The sequence below is a fragment of the Alexandromys fortis genome, unplaced genomic scaffold (assembly GCF_014885135.2).
Source record: "Alexandromys fortis isolate MF-2015 unplaced genomic scaffold, M_Fortis_MF-2015_v1.1 scaffold_106, whole genome shotgun sequence".
In the NCBI taxonomy this organism is placed as follows: domain Eukaryota; kingdom Metazoa; phylum Chordata; class Mammalia; order Rodentia; family Cricetidae; genus Alexandromys; species Alexandromys fortis.
Genome location: NW_026067980.1, coordinates 5,489,566 through 5,502,198, shown reverse-complemented (window position 1 = coordinate 5,502,198; position 12,633 = coordinate 5,489,566). Strand labels below are relative to the sequence as shown.

The following is a 12,633-nucleotide window of genomic DNA, read 5'->3' as shown; positions in this document are numbered from 1 at the left end:
CCCCCCCCCCCCCCCCCACACACACACCAATGTTAAGATGGGTGCTAGCTGGAAAGGGGATTAACAAGCGGAGGGGCTATAAGACCACTGGCTGCTCTTCTAGGACAGTGGTTTAGTTTGGTTCCCAGCACCCACATGGTAGGGGATGTGATGGCAAACACATGGTTTAGAATTATCTCCCACCCCATCAACCATTAACAGTATACATCCTCAGAAAGGAATGGAACGCTAGCATCCCTTCTCTGTCTTGTGTAGGTCATGCATAGGTAATCACAAGGGTTGACTTAAATGCCGCCCTTTATTAACTTGTACATTCTCGGTGTCCCTTCTTATCCAGTGTTGCAAAACCTTGGAAGGAGTAATAGATATTATTTATTCTTTGCTTATAGTAGTCACTCATTGCAAAACGACCAGAGCGGACAGCAGCACTCTTTTACGGACTTGCCTCCAGCTTGATGCTCTATCCCAGCCTCCTAAATGCTGGGATCATAGATATATGCCATCACATGCACCTGGAATCTTTTCGTGTTGTGGTTTTGGGATGGAACTCATGACTTTTTGCATGCCAGAAAAGTGCTCTACTGAGATACGTTGAAGTCCCTTCCATTGGCTGCTGTAGTTATAATTTATAATTACTTTTAAGTCGAAACGTTTAGATTCTGTGTTTTGATAGCAGTGTCTCATGTTCCCTAAAGTTTAGCATACACGTATATATAATACAAGGTCATACTGACACAAAATCAATTGGTCAAACTGAGGAAAATGTTCTTTGCTTAAAGAACAAAGTTGCTATTGTTTTGTGGGTGTGGCAGTAGGGAAGGAACCCAGGGAAGGCTTCATCTATGCTTGGCGGGCACTTAACTATTGACTTCTATCATTATCTATCTTAACTTTTGATCTTGAGTTAGTGTCTCATTTAAGATGCTCAAGCTAGTCCTGAAATCACTGTAACCCAGGGTGGCCTAGAGTTTGGTGTCATTGTACTTCAGACCCTGAGTAGTTGCGATTACAGACCTGTACTGCCAGGCCTAGGTTAAACTTAGATCTTGACTGTGATATTTGTTTTTATTTATTTATTTTTTGAAACAAGGTTATTTCCATGTGGTCTAGGCTGACTAAAAACTCAATTCTGCCTCAGCTGTTCTGTAATTACAGGTATGTGTTACATACCTGACCTAAAAAATTTGGGGGTGGGGATTGTAATGCTATATCTGGAAATAGTCGGGGAAATAGTCCTGGAACTAGCTCTTGTAGACCAGGCTGGTCTCGAACTCACAGAGATCTGCCTGCCTCTGCCTCCCAAGTGCTGGGATTAAAGGCATGCACCACCCCTGCCCTGATTCTTTAGTACCTGTTTTTCTCTTATCTGAATTATCTCTTAAATGTCCTTCTAGTTGTGTGTTTGGAGGCAAAATACCCACACACTTAAACAAAGGCCTTAAACGGGGTGGAGAACATGTTAGAAGTCAGTTTCTCTTTTAAAATAGTTTATTTCCTGTGTGCATGTTTCTGGTGTGCAAAATAAGGATACAATTAAACTTTTTTTGATCTGATTGGGTAGTTCATATCTTAATCTTAGAGCCAGAGAACCTGAATTTGAGTCCCACCTACCTAGTTTTCTATTAATTTTGTGGCTTTAGGGTGACCATAACTGTTACCTGGCTCAGGTTAGTTTGTTTTGTTGCTTGTTTCAGTATTGAGAAAGAGGCATATTAGTGGGGTTTTCCTTTTTTTTTTTTTTTTTTTTTTTCTCGACAGGGTTTTTCTTATAACCTGGCTGTCCTGGAACTTGCTCTATAGACCAGTTTGGCCTCAAACTCACTCCTGCCTCTGTCTTCCAAGTGCTGGGATTAAAAGTGTGCACCACCACTGCCTGTGTATTTGTGTTTCTGATAATTGAGATTATGCATATAAAGGTTTCAGTATCTAAAAGTGTTGGTGACCTCCTAGTGATAAGACACAGTAGCTGTCAGAATCCAGGAAGTAGTATATTGGGTAGTGACTTTACTAAGTGAAAAGGATGGTTCCCAGTTAGATACTTTAAGATAAAAAAACAGATCACCAGGGAATGTGTAAAGGGTAAGCTTAATAAATTTTTAAACTGCCATTATCAGCAATTGGACTTGAAATCTTTAAAAGTAGATGATGTAATTTTATTTTGTACATATAATTATTGGGGAAAAAAAATCAGAGAACTAATAGTTGTGGCCTAACTAGTGAGTTAGATGTGAAATGCTTAGGATACAGGTATTTATTGTTAGACCTGAAGTAATATGATTATTTCTATTACTCCATTTGTAAGATTTATTTTCCCCCATTAGCAGGTGTTGTAGTTCCTCTTTGTTTTTCGAGATAAGATTTCTCTGTGTAGCTTTAGAGCCTACTCTGAAACTCACTCTGTAGATTAGGCAGTGCCAGGCTTAAAAAAGGTATGTGCCACCACTGCTCAGCTCTTTTAGTTATTCGTGACATGACTGTATAGGACATTGCGTTGGATTAAATTGAAATGTTTAGTACTTTACAAACGAACAGTTTATGACATTTATATGTGTCTCTGTAATTTTGTATGTGTGTGTATGGAGAGGTGTGGTATATGCAGGTGAGTACAGGTGCCCTTAAAGACCAAAAGCATCAAATGCCCTGGAGCTAGAGTTACAGACCTTAGGCTGTCTGACATGGGTGTTGCAAGAGCAATAAGTGTTCTTAACCACTATGCTGTTTTGCCAGCCCAGTGTTTTGACTAGTATTTGCTCATGAGTAGATTGGTTGGAAGTAGTGTTTTCAGTTTAAGGAAAGTAATTTCTGTGTGAACTTTAAAATTTCTTTAGCAGGAGGTAACGTAACAAAAATGTTGAATCATCCACCATTCCTCTAAAAGAAATTTAAACATCTATTTCTCTTTTCTGTACTTGCATTTTGTTTTAAGATAGTGTTTATGTATGAATGGATTTTTTTGTTAATTTCTTTTGAGATAAGGTCTTCTCTCAGTATATGTCACTGACTGGTGTGGTATTCCTATACAGAGCCTAGGATGATCTTGAATTTGTATTAACTCAGTTTCAGCCTTTTGAATGCTGGGATTATAGTTGTGTTCTACTCTGCCAAGCTAGCAAGAGCCTGCTCTGCTTTCTTAATTTTTTTTTTTTTTTTTTCCGAGACAGGGTTTCTCTGTGGCTTTGGAGCCTGTCCTGGAACTAGCTCTGTAGACCAGGCTGGTTTCGAACTCAGAGATCCGCCTGCCTCTGCCTCCCAAGTGCTGGGATTAAAGGCATGCGCCACCATCGCCCGGCGGACATAAAACTTTTGTTGCTACTCAGAACAGAAGCACAGCCAATGTTCTGAATTTCTGCAATTCTGTCCTGTTTTTGTTATGACAGGGTCTACTTTGTAGCTGAATTTTATTGATATTCTGATGTGGAAGTAAATTCATATGGTGTGAACCTAGGTCTAAATAGTAAATCACTTTTTTTCAACAGCGCACACTGCTTCCCCACCATCAAGTGTTACTGGGATTGGAACTATAATAAGCGGGTCATGTGGGCCTGTTACTGTCTGTCCTAAGTCATCTTGATATGAGAGAATAATGTTTTGAGTGTAGCATATTCATTCTTAGTGTGTCTTGGGGAAGCACCTTCTTGTGATCTATGCTTCAGTGAAAAAAAATTTTTTTATATAAACTTTAAAAAAAAGTACCTTCTGTGTAATTTAACCATGAAATTGACTTGGCACTACTCATACGTCTACTTACAAACATGGGAAAGAAGGTGAGCAAGTCAAGTGTATTGTGTGTTCTCACGGAGGTGACATTTTAGACTGGATACATGTACAAATTTGATTGCAGGATACCTTTAGTAGTTCTTATTCTGTTCTACCCCCCCCCCCCCCCCCCCTTTTTTTTTTAAGCTTATAGTCAGTCTTTCCATTTTCTTCCTCTTGTTTCTACCAGGCTAGCTTCCTGGGAACAGTTCTGTCTCTGCCTTTTATTTTATAACTTTACCAGGATCTGACTTTTTTCTGTGGCTTTTAGGGACCCAAGCTCAGGTTATGGCTTGCACAGACAGCTAAGCCATCTCAACAGCCGCTTTTTTTCCCCCCAGTTACATTATTGTAACCATGTTTAATTTCTCAGGATGTTTGCTATGTTGTCTTAAAGTAGGTATACATTGGGTTTTACCTAATGGACATTGTTAGAACAATTTGTAATCAAAAACTTCATTTTTAGAGATAATACTGTGATACATGCCTAGTTAAAGAATGGGTATGTCACTTGACATTGTATCTTTTATAGTCTAATCAAAAAGACCTGAAAGTACAGTAAATAGCTTATTATAATTAGCTTTCAGGTGGCATACTTTTTTTTACTTACATTTAAATTATGTGTATGTGTGTCAGGGGATGTACTCACGGGTGCAGGTGTTTAAGGAAGCCAAAGGTGTCAGATTCCCTGAAGCTGGAGTTACAGGTTATGAGCCACATGTCAGGTGCTGAGATTTGAACTTAGTCCTCTGGAAAAACAGTACATGCTCTTAACCACTGAGCTGTCTGTCTCTCAAGTGGCATACCTCTAAGAGTATGTATAAAACTGAGAGTGATAGCACATGCTTATAATTGCAGTACTTGGGAGGCTGAAGCTGGAAGATGGCATGTTTGAGGTCAGTCTAAGCTACACAGTGGATTTCAGACTATTAGGGTTTTTTTTTTTTTTTTAGTGGGACCTTGTTTCAAAATATAAGTATACAGGCGGTGGTGGCGCATGCCTTTAATCCCAGTACTTGGGAGACAGAGGCAGGCGGATCTCTGTGAGTTCGAGACCACCCTGGTCTACAAGAGCTAGTTCCAGGACAGGCTCCAAAACCACAGAGAAACCCTGTCTCGAAAAACAAAACAAAGGCTAGTCAAAGCTACATGGCATGACTCTGCCTCAAAAAAACAAAAACGAAAACAAAATATAAGTATATGTACATCAGTGTTTTCAGTGGAACCCAAAAGTTACTTTAGTATTTGTTGGCCTTTAAATGAAAAAATACAAATGATGAATATAATTCTTTCTATGAATAGTTCTGTCTACAGGGAAAAAGTATGCGTTGATTTGTGGAAAGTTTATATGTATACATTAGAAATTTAAGGTTATTAAGCATTATTTAAGGTTATTGTTTGTTGGCTTTTTTTATTTTGAGATGGGATCTTACTATGTTGTCCTGGCTGGCCTAGAACTCAGTCTGTAGACCAAACTGGCCACAGACTCAAAGATCTGGCTATCTTGAACGTTGTGATTAAAGGCATGTGCCACTGTGCTTGGTTATTAAACCGAATAGGTTAGTGGATTAGTGTTATAAAAATTCCAGTGCCAGAGAGTTGTCATAGCTGGTAAAAGCACTCACTATGTATGCAAGCTTGTTTTACCACAGTCGAAGGAGGAAACTGATCTGAAAATTGTTCTATACATGTACATTTTGGCATGAGCATACCCACATTCATGCATGCACACAAATTTTAGTCAGATGAGGTGAGACATGCTTATTTCCAGCACTTGGGAGACTAAGAAAGGATCTGAAGTTAGCCTAGGCCGCCCAAGTGAGAATTTGTATCAGAGATGGAAAAAAAATTAAATGGAATGTAGAATGGTAAACACAAGGCATACAAACTTAATTGTGTTAACCTTGCACCAGCTGCTTTGTTCTGCTTAGTACTTCTTTCTTTGTACTGCCTTACATAATGTATTTGACATATAGTGGTTGTTAGAAGTGGAGTTTTCCATTTTACAATAAGAGAACGAGACTGTTTGATTAGGTTATGTATTATGCTACAAGACCAGTAAATGACAAATCTGGTATTTCAGTTTTTTAAAACTTTAAAATGTGTTTTCTAATACAGTTATTGAAACACACAAAGCAAATGTTCTATTACTTTTTCCTTTTTGTTTGGAAGACAAGTCTCACTAAGTTGCCTAGGCTGTCCTTGAACTTCATCTGTAGTTAGCCATCAATTAGCTAGGATAAAGTGGTGGTGCACACGTTTAATCTCAGCGATATGAAGGCACAGGCAAGCTATAGAACAGTCAGGGCTACACAGGGAAACCCTATTTCAACTTTAATGTTTGGTAGTTAAAAATGTTGCATTTTTTAAATCAATAATACTACTCTAACTTTATTGCTAAATACAAACTACCATTTTAGTTTATAGGTGCATTATCTAAAATTGAATTTTGCTTTTTTTTTTTTTTTTAAGACAGGATCTTGCTATAAGTCCTGGCTGGCCTGGACCTTGTTCTCTAGATCAGGCCACCTCAAACTTTTGGTTATCCTCTTTTCTTATAGACAGGAGCTCTCGTGCTGGGTTTAGGCTTTCATTTATGGTAAATCTTTATATTTGTTAAACTACCATAGTCTTAGGCATACTTTTTCAGTGTAGTGTAAATAGGGATTGATTGAGACAAGTTGAATACATGTATAGATTCCCATGAGAATTTAACAATAGATTGCCGGGGCTGGAGAGATGGCTCAGTGGTTAAGAGCTCTGGCTGCTCTTCCAAAGGTCCTGAGTTCAATTCCCAGCAACCACATGGTGGCTCACAACTATCTGTAATGAGATTTGATGCCTTCTTCTGGCCTGCAGGGATACATGAAGGCAGAGCTCTGTATACATAATAAATAAAATTAAAAAAATATTTAACAATAGATGCTTATGTAGGTAGCATCCTTGAGTCTTATAAAATTGCAACCTTTGTGTGTGAAGCCAGATCCTCATTGCTGAAGGAACTAGTTAGTCTAGGTAAGTCTTAATTTTTCTTCAGTGAGTTAAAAACATCATTTGTGTCTGTGTATGCACATGTACACATGGTTATGCCAGGGAAGGTAGACAACTTTTTATGAGGATTAATCTAAGGACCCAACTCAGTTGTCAGGTCTGTGCTGTAAGCACTTTCACCTGTTGGGCTGTCTAGTTGGTCATCTTCAGTGAGTTTTTAATAACTCTTGCATGTCATAAAGTAACTTTTAATGCCTTTTGTTCATTTGAAGTTAGATATAAAATGAAAACCAGAAAAATATACATTTATGATAGAATAATCTTACAGTACCGTTTTTTTTTTTTTAATTTTTAGCACTTTTCCAGTCATTAACTCCAGGCTCTAGAGAATTTGAAGATGTTTTAAATATTCTCCATTCATCTTACCTTGAGCAGTCCTCAGTAACACATTTTAACTATAGAAGAGCTTGCTTGATACATAATGAACTTTTGGAAAAGGAGGTATGTATTTAGCCTGTGGAAGAAATCCTTTTTAAGTTTTTGAAATGATTTCTTTGTAGTGCTAGGAATTAAACCCCTGGGTTGAACTCATGCTAAGTAAATGTTCTATCCCGAGATATATCCCCTCCTAAATTGTATCCCTTTTATTGCTGTACTGTGTTTATCTGCGGTGTTAAATTGTTACTAGTGTGTAGTTATGTATAATCCTGAAATTTAGTCATCCATATAGGGATAGCTTACTATAAGAGTACTTAATTGTAGATCGACAAGTTTTTTCCTCCTTTATATGTGTTAATTAAATGTCAACATTGAAAGATAATAAGATTTAATGTGTTAAATAATCTTTTTTTCTTTTTCTAAAAACGCTGGCTTTGTTGTTAATTTTAGTGAAATTTTTTTTTCTTGTGGATTCAAACAATTTCTTTTAAAAGATTGGGTCGTATGCTAGTTGAGAGTGGTCAGGTTGGCCTTGAATTTGAAGTAATCCTCCTGTATCAGATTTCCAAGTGTAATTGTAGGGGCAGGTCTCCCCCCATAGAAATTCTTACTGTAAAAGTATATACTAAGTGCAACTGTTGACAATGAATCCTAATTTCACATACAACTTAGATGTTTTTTTGAGTTTAATATAGGAAACCAGCATGTATAATTCTGATATAACACACAAATGGAATTTTAGAATGTTTAATATTTAATGCTTTCTAATGGATGTGAAATACTGCAAAGTCTGGTTTTATACCAGCTAGTATGCTACAAAATTTAACTTTGAATATCTTCCTGAAAGGCACTGTTACTAGTTCTCAAAAAATAAACATTTGGTAGTTTGATGTGGTTTCATGGTATAGTAGGGATTATTTGTTAATTGTATAAGGAAATTTTATCTGAAGTTACAGTATATGGTTGAAGAGGTAACCTGAATACAAATACAAAATGCTTGCTATTCTAAGTTTAAGTAGATAATCTGTTTGAATCTAAAAGTAAACCCAGCAGTTTAGATTACTTGATGAATATGGAGCATACTGTTAGAATACCAAACAGAGGTTGGCCTCAAACTCAAAGGGATCTTCCTGTTTCAGCCTCTAGACTGCTGGCTTTCCAAGTGCCACTATGCCTATTTAAATAAATTCAACCACCTGTTATGTCCAGTATACCATGTTAAGTGAGAAATAAAAGATAGCAAAACATCAGTTTATAATCTTTGAGGAGATGGGGGAATAGTAAATATTTAATAGAAAATTTGCTAAAATTGATAAGTACTAGATACTTTGGAATATTTTATATGGGGGATTAAAAATGGGAAGAAATAAAATCAAATTGAACATTGAATAGCAGAAAGCATTGAAAGATATTTTGATAGGTTTGAGATTTCTTAGAAAAATTTAAGGTTAATGAAACAATCATGCTAAGATAGATGAATTTCTTTTAGTTTACAGAAAAGAGAAGAGAACTGAAGTTTGATGGTCGATTGGATAAGGAACTTTCAGAATCTTACGCATTTCTCATGGTTGATCGATACCAGGTGAGATAATTCTGTTTCTATTGTAAGTCACGAGTTTCACAATCATTCAACAATACATTTTGATAAGCATGAGGTAACTTTTTTCCGAGAGAGAGAGAGAGAGAGAGAGAGAGAGAGAGAGAGAGAGAGAGAGAGAGAATATATATGTTGAACTCAGGTTGTAAATATTGGTGGTAGATTCCTTTACCTACTAAGCCCTCTTACCTAATCTTTGTTTATTCCTTATGATTTATCTTATTTTTAATAAAGTGTATGGTATGTGAACATGAGTTTGGATGTGTATTGGCTCTCCTGGAGCAAGAGTTACAGTAGTGAGCGGTAATACAAGCAGTGGTGAGCTGCCTGACATGAGTGCTGGGACTTCAGTTTGAGTTCTCTCTGCGCTCTTAAGCAGAGTCCTCTTTCCAGGCCTTGTTTTTTTTTTTTGTTTTGTTTTGTTTTGTTTGTTTGTTTGTTTTTGTTTTTATGAGCTCTGTAGATCAGGTTGGCCTTGACCTTGGGAGCATCTTGCTGCCTGTCACCTGTGGTTACAGGCATTCACTGTAAGATAACATTTTATTGGCATATAAATAGAAGAAATGATTCAGAGGGCAGATTATATGTTTTGTAATTTCTTTTTCAAATGTGGTCATTGTTTCTCTGATCAGTTTAATTTTGTTTCTTCTCTTAATCAAGAGCATGCTTGATTAAACACTTTCTCTTAGGAAAACAAAATTCTCTGTCTCTCTGTCTCTGTCTCTCTCCATATATATAAAACTATTTTTATATAGTTATATGTATTATATATATATGTATATATATATAGTTATTGTTTTTGTTTTTTTGAGACAGGGTTTCTCTGTAGCTTTGGATCCTATCCTGGAACTACCTGTTGTAGACCAGGCTGGCCTCAAACTCAAAGAGATTTGCCTACCTCTGCCTCCTGAGTGCTGGAATTAAGGTGTGCACTACCACCACCCGCCTTCATATATATTCTTTTTTTTTTTTTTAGATTTATTTATTATGTATACAGTGTTCTGCCTGCATATACACCTGGAGGCCAGAAGAGGGCACGAGATCTCATTACAGATGGTTATGAGCCACCATGTGGTTGCTGGGAATTGAACACAGGACCTTTGAAAGAACAGTCAGTGCTCTTAACAGCTGAACCATCTCTCTAGCCCCTTCATATGTATTCTTATAGCCATTTTCCCCCTTTAATAAATAGTAGTGATTAACTTTCTCTTTACTTGGGGTTGGAGAGGTGATTCAGAGATTAAGAGTATTTGCTGCTTTTCAAGAGGACCTGAGAAAATCCACTGCCCCTTTCTGGTGTTTGAGGGCACTGCACAGACACATACATATTGTTCATAAAGTAAGAGTATTAAAAATAAATCTTAAAAAATATTTAACTATTTTTGTGTCTTAATTTCCTTTTTGTTTGTGAGACTATCTGCAACAAGTAGCATAGATCAGGATAAGTTTCTGATAGGATTACCTAAGAAATTTAAGCAAGTTTTACATTAAATCTCACTATTTAACTGAAATGTATTGTGAAATTTTTGTTATGTATAGTTTGGAAAATTAGTTTTTGAAATTTTACAAATTATTTTTTCTTGTTATGATTTCAAACTGAAATGTTTCATTTACTTAGGTTCAAAGCATATGTGAAAAAGGATTGCAAGTGGGCCAGTCCAAAATAACCATTCTTGGCAGTCCTTCTATGGGTAATTATTTTGTTTTTTTTTTTTTTTTTCTGTTTTTTTTTTTTTGACTGCTATTAGTCGCCACTTAAAACTCTCAGTGTGATCTGCCTATAGAAACTGTTTATAACAAGACCAAGTTCTGAAATGTAATGCTGATTTTATTTCTTTGTTTCTGAGTTTTGCATACTTCTGATTGGTCAAATACTATGATTTAAAATGTTTCATTCTGGTCAAAATGATTTTTGAAAAATGTGATTAATTTCCTGTTTTACTCTGGTTTAAGCATCAGCCTTCTTTGCTGTCTTTAGTATTTCTCTTTTAAAAAGTTGGCATATCTCCTATCCCTATTATTATTATTAGTTAAATATTTTGATTTAAAAAAATCTAATCAAATTATTTTTCTCTTTCTGCTAGGTGTCTATCTGTGTAAATATGCAGATCTCTTACAGGCTAATCCTTTGGAAGTTGGGGCAGTGGGAGATGTTGTTATTTTTAAAATAATGAAGGTAATTTTAAAATTTTAATTTTTATTTGTATATATCAAAGAGAGCATTTAACTTGGACTTCAATTTTAAGTGATCTCATGACTTTAGGAGTTTGAATTAAAAGTCTATATTTGGTGGTATATGAAGATACTTGAGAATTTTATGTTTTGAGACAGGGTTTCTCTATAACAGCCCTGGCTGTCCTGGAACTCATTCTGTAGACCAGGATGGCCTTGGACTCACTGCCAATTTAATGTGTGTGGGGAGTGAACAAGCCACAGGATGCGTGTGAAGATCGGAGGAAGACTTGGGGGGGTGGGGGAGTTAGTTCTTGCAACCTTGTGGGACCTGAGAATCAAATTCAGGTCATCAGGCTTGGTGTGTTTACCTGCTTTGTCTTTTTCACAAATGTACACACACACACACCACACATTTAAACTGTTTCCAAAGAGAATTAAAAAAAAAAGAGAATAACATGTTGGTGATGTAAGTAGGTGAGCAGTTGAATAGCACTTGTATTTCCTCATTATGAAAGTATATAGTAAAAATAAGGTTAAACATATACTTAAAATGTTTTCTTTATTTTAGGGTAAAATAAAGAGTATTTATGATCCTCTGAGTGTAAAAAGCTTGGAGCCTATGTTAAATAAAAATGCTTTGGATCCTACACCAAAGCATGAATGTCATGTGTCTAAAAATGCCAGTAGAATTACGTCCCTTTTGGCTTACAGAGCCTATGAACTTACTCAGGTATGTACTTGGATCCAGTTCAGTGTGAAAGATTTATTATTGTATTTATGTGTCTGTCTGTCTTCCAGTGTGTGCAAACAGGTGCTTGCACTTGTAGGTGTGTAGGCCGAAGAAAAAGGTAACAGATCAGATCAGAGCTGGAGTCACAGGATATTCACCTGGCTTGTAAAGACAGTCCTGGGATCCAAATTCTGGTCCTCATGATCAAGCAAGCACTTTAGCTGCTGACCCGTCTCTCTCTAGCATCACCTTATTATATCCTGAAATGCCTGCATTTCACAACCCTAGAAAGATCTTTTTTTTTTTTTTTAAAGATTTATTTATTTAATTTTTAAAGATTTTATTTATTTATTATGTATACAGTATTCTCAGTATTCTATTTGCATGTATGCTTGCAGGCCAGAAGAGGGCACTAGATCTCATTACAGATGGTTGTGAGCCACCATGCGGTTCCTGGGAATTGAACTCAGGACCTTTGGAAGAGCAGGCAATGCTCTTAACCACTGAGCCATCTCTCCAGCCCGAAAGATCTTTTCTTGTTTTGTTTTTGTTTATTTTTTTTTTTTCAAGACAGGGTTTCTCTGTAACTTTGGAGCCTATCCTGGAAACAGGGTTTCTCTGTAACTTTGGAGCCTATCCTGGAACTCACTTTGTAGACCAGGCTGGCCTCAAGCTCACAGACCTGCCTCTGCCTCCCGAATGCTGGGATTAAAGGCATCTTCCTCCACCGCCCGGCTCCCTAGAAATATCGTATTGGTGAATAAAATACCATTTGCTTTTCAAAGTAAATGTCAAGCTCCTTGACTATCTTAGTTCATAAAACTTTGTTCTTTTGATATTACAATTCAGACTTAGAGTATATTTTTAAGCTTTACCAGATAACAGAAAACTGTACAAGCTTTGTTCTCTGCTTTTCTTAAAAAAAAAAAAAAAAAAAAAAAAAAAA

General features: G+C 36.5%; 1 protein-coding gene across 1 annotated transcript in view; it reads left to right on the top strand.

The window, feature by feature from the left end:
• Tasor (transcription activation suppressor) overlaps positions 1 to 12,633 on the top strand; it is a 53,449-nt gene that overhangs the window by 5,566 nt on the left and 35,250 nt on the right. Inside the window, exons 2-6 of the mRNA XM_050158196.1 lie at positions 7,103 to 7,248; positions 8,675 to 8,767; positions 10,401 to 10,473; positions 10,867 to 10,958; positions 11,526 to 11,687. Coding sequence (XP_050014153.1) covers positions 7,103 to 7,248; positions 8,675 to 8,767; positions 10,401 to 10,473; positions 10,867 to 10,958; positions 11,526 to 11,687 — 566 coding nt within the window. The remainder of the gene's footprint in view (positions 1 to 7,102; positions 7,249 to 8,674; positions 8,768 to 10,400; positions 10,474 to 10,866; positions 10,959 to 11,525; positions 11,688 to 12,633) is intronic.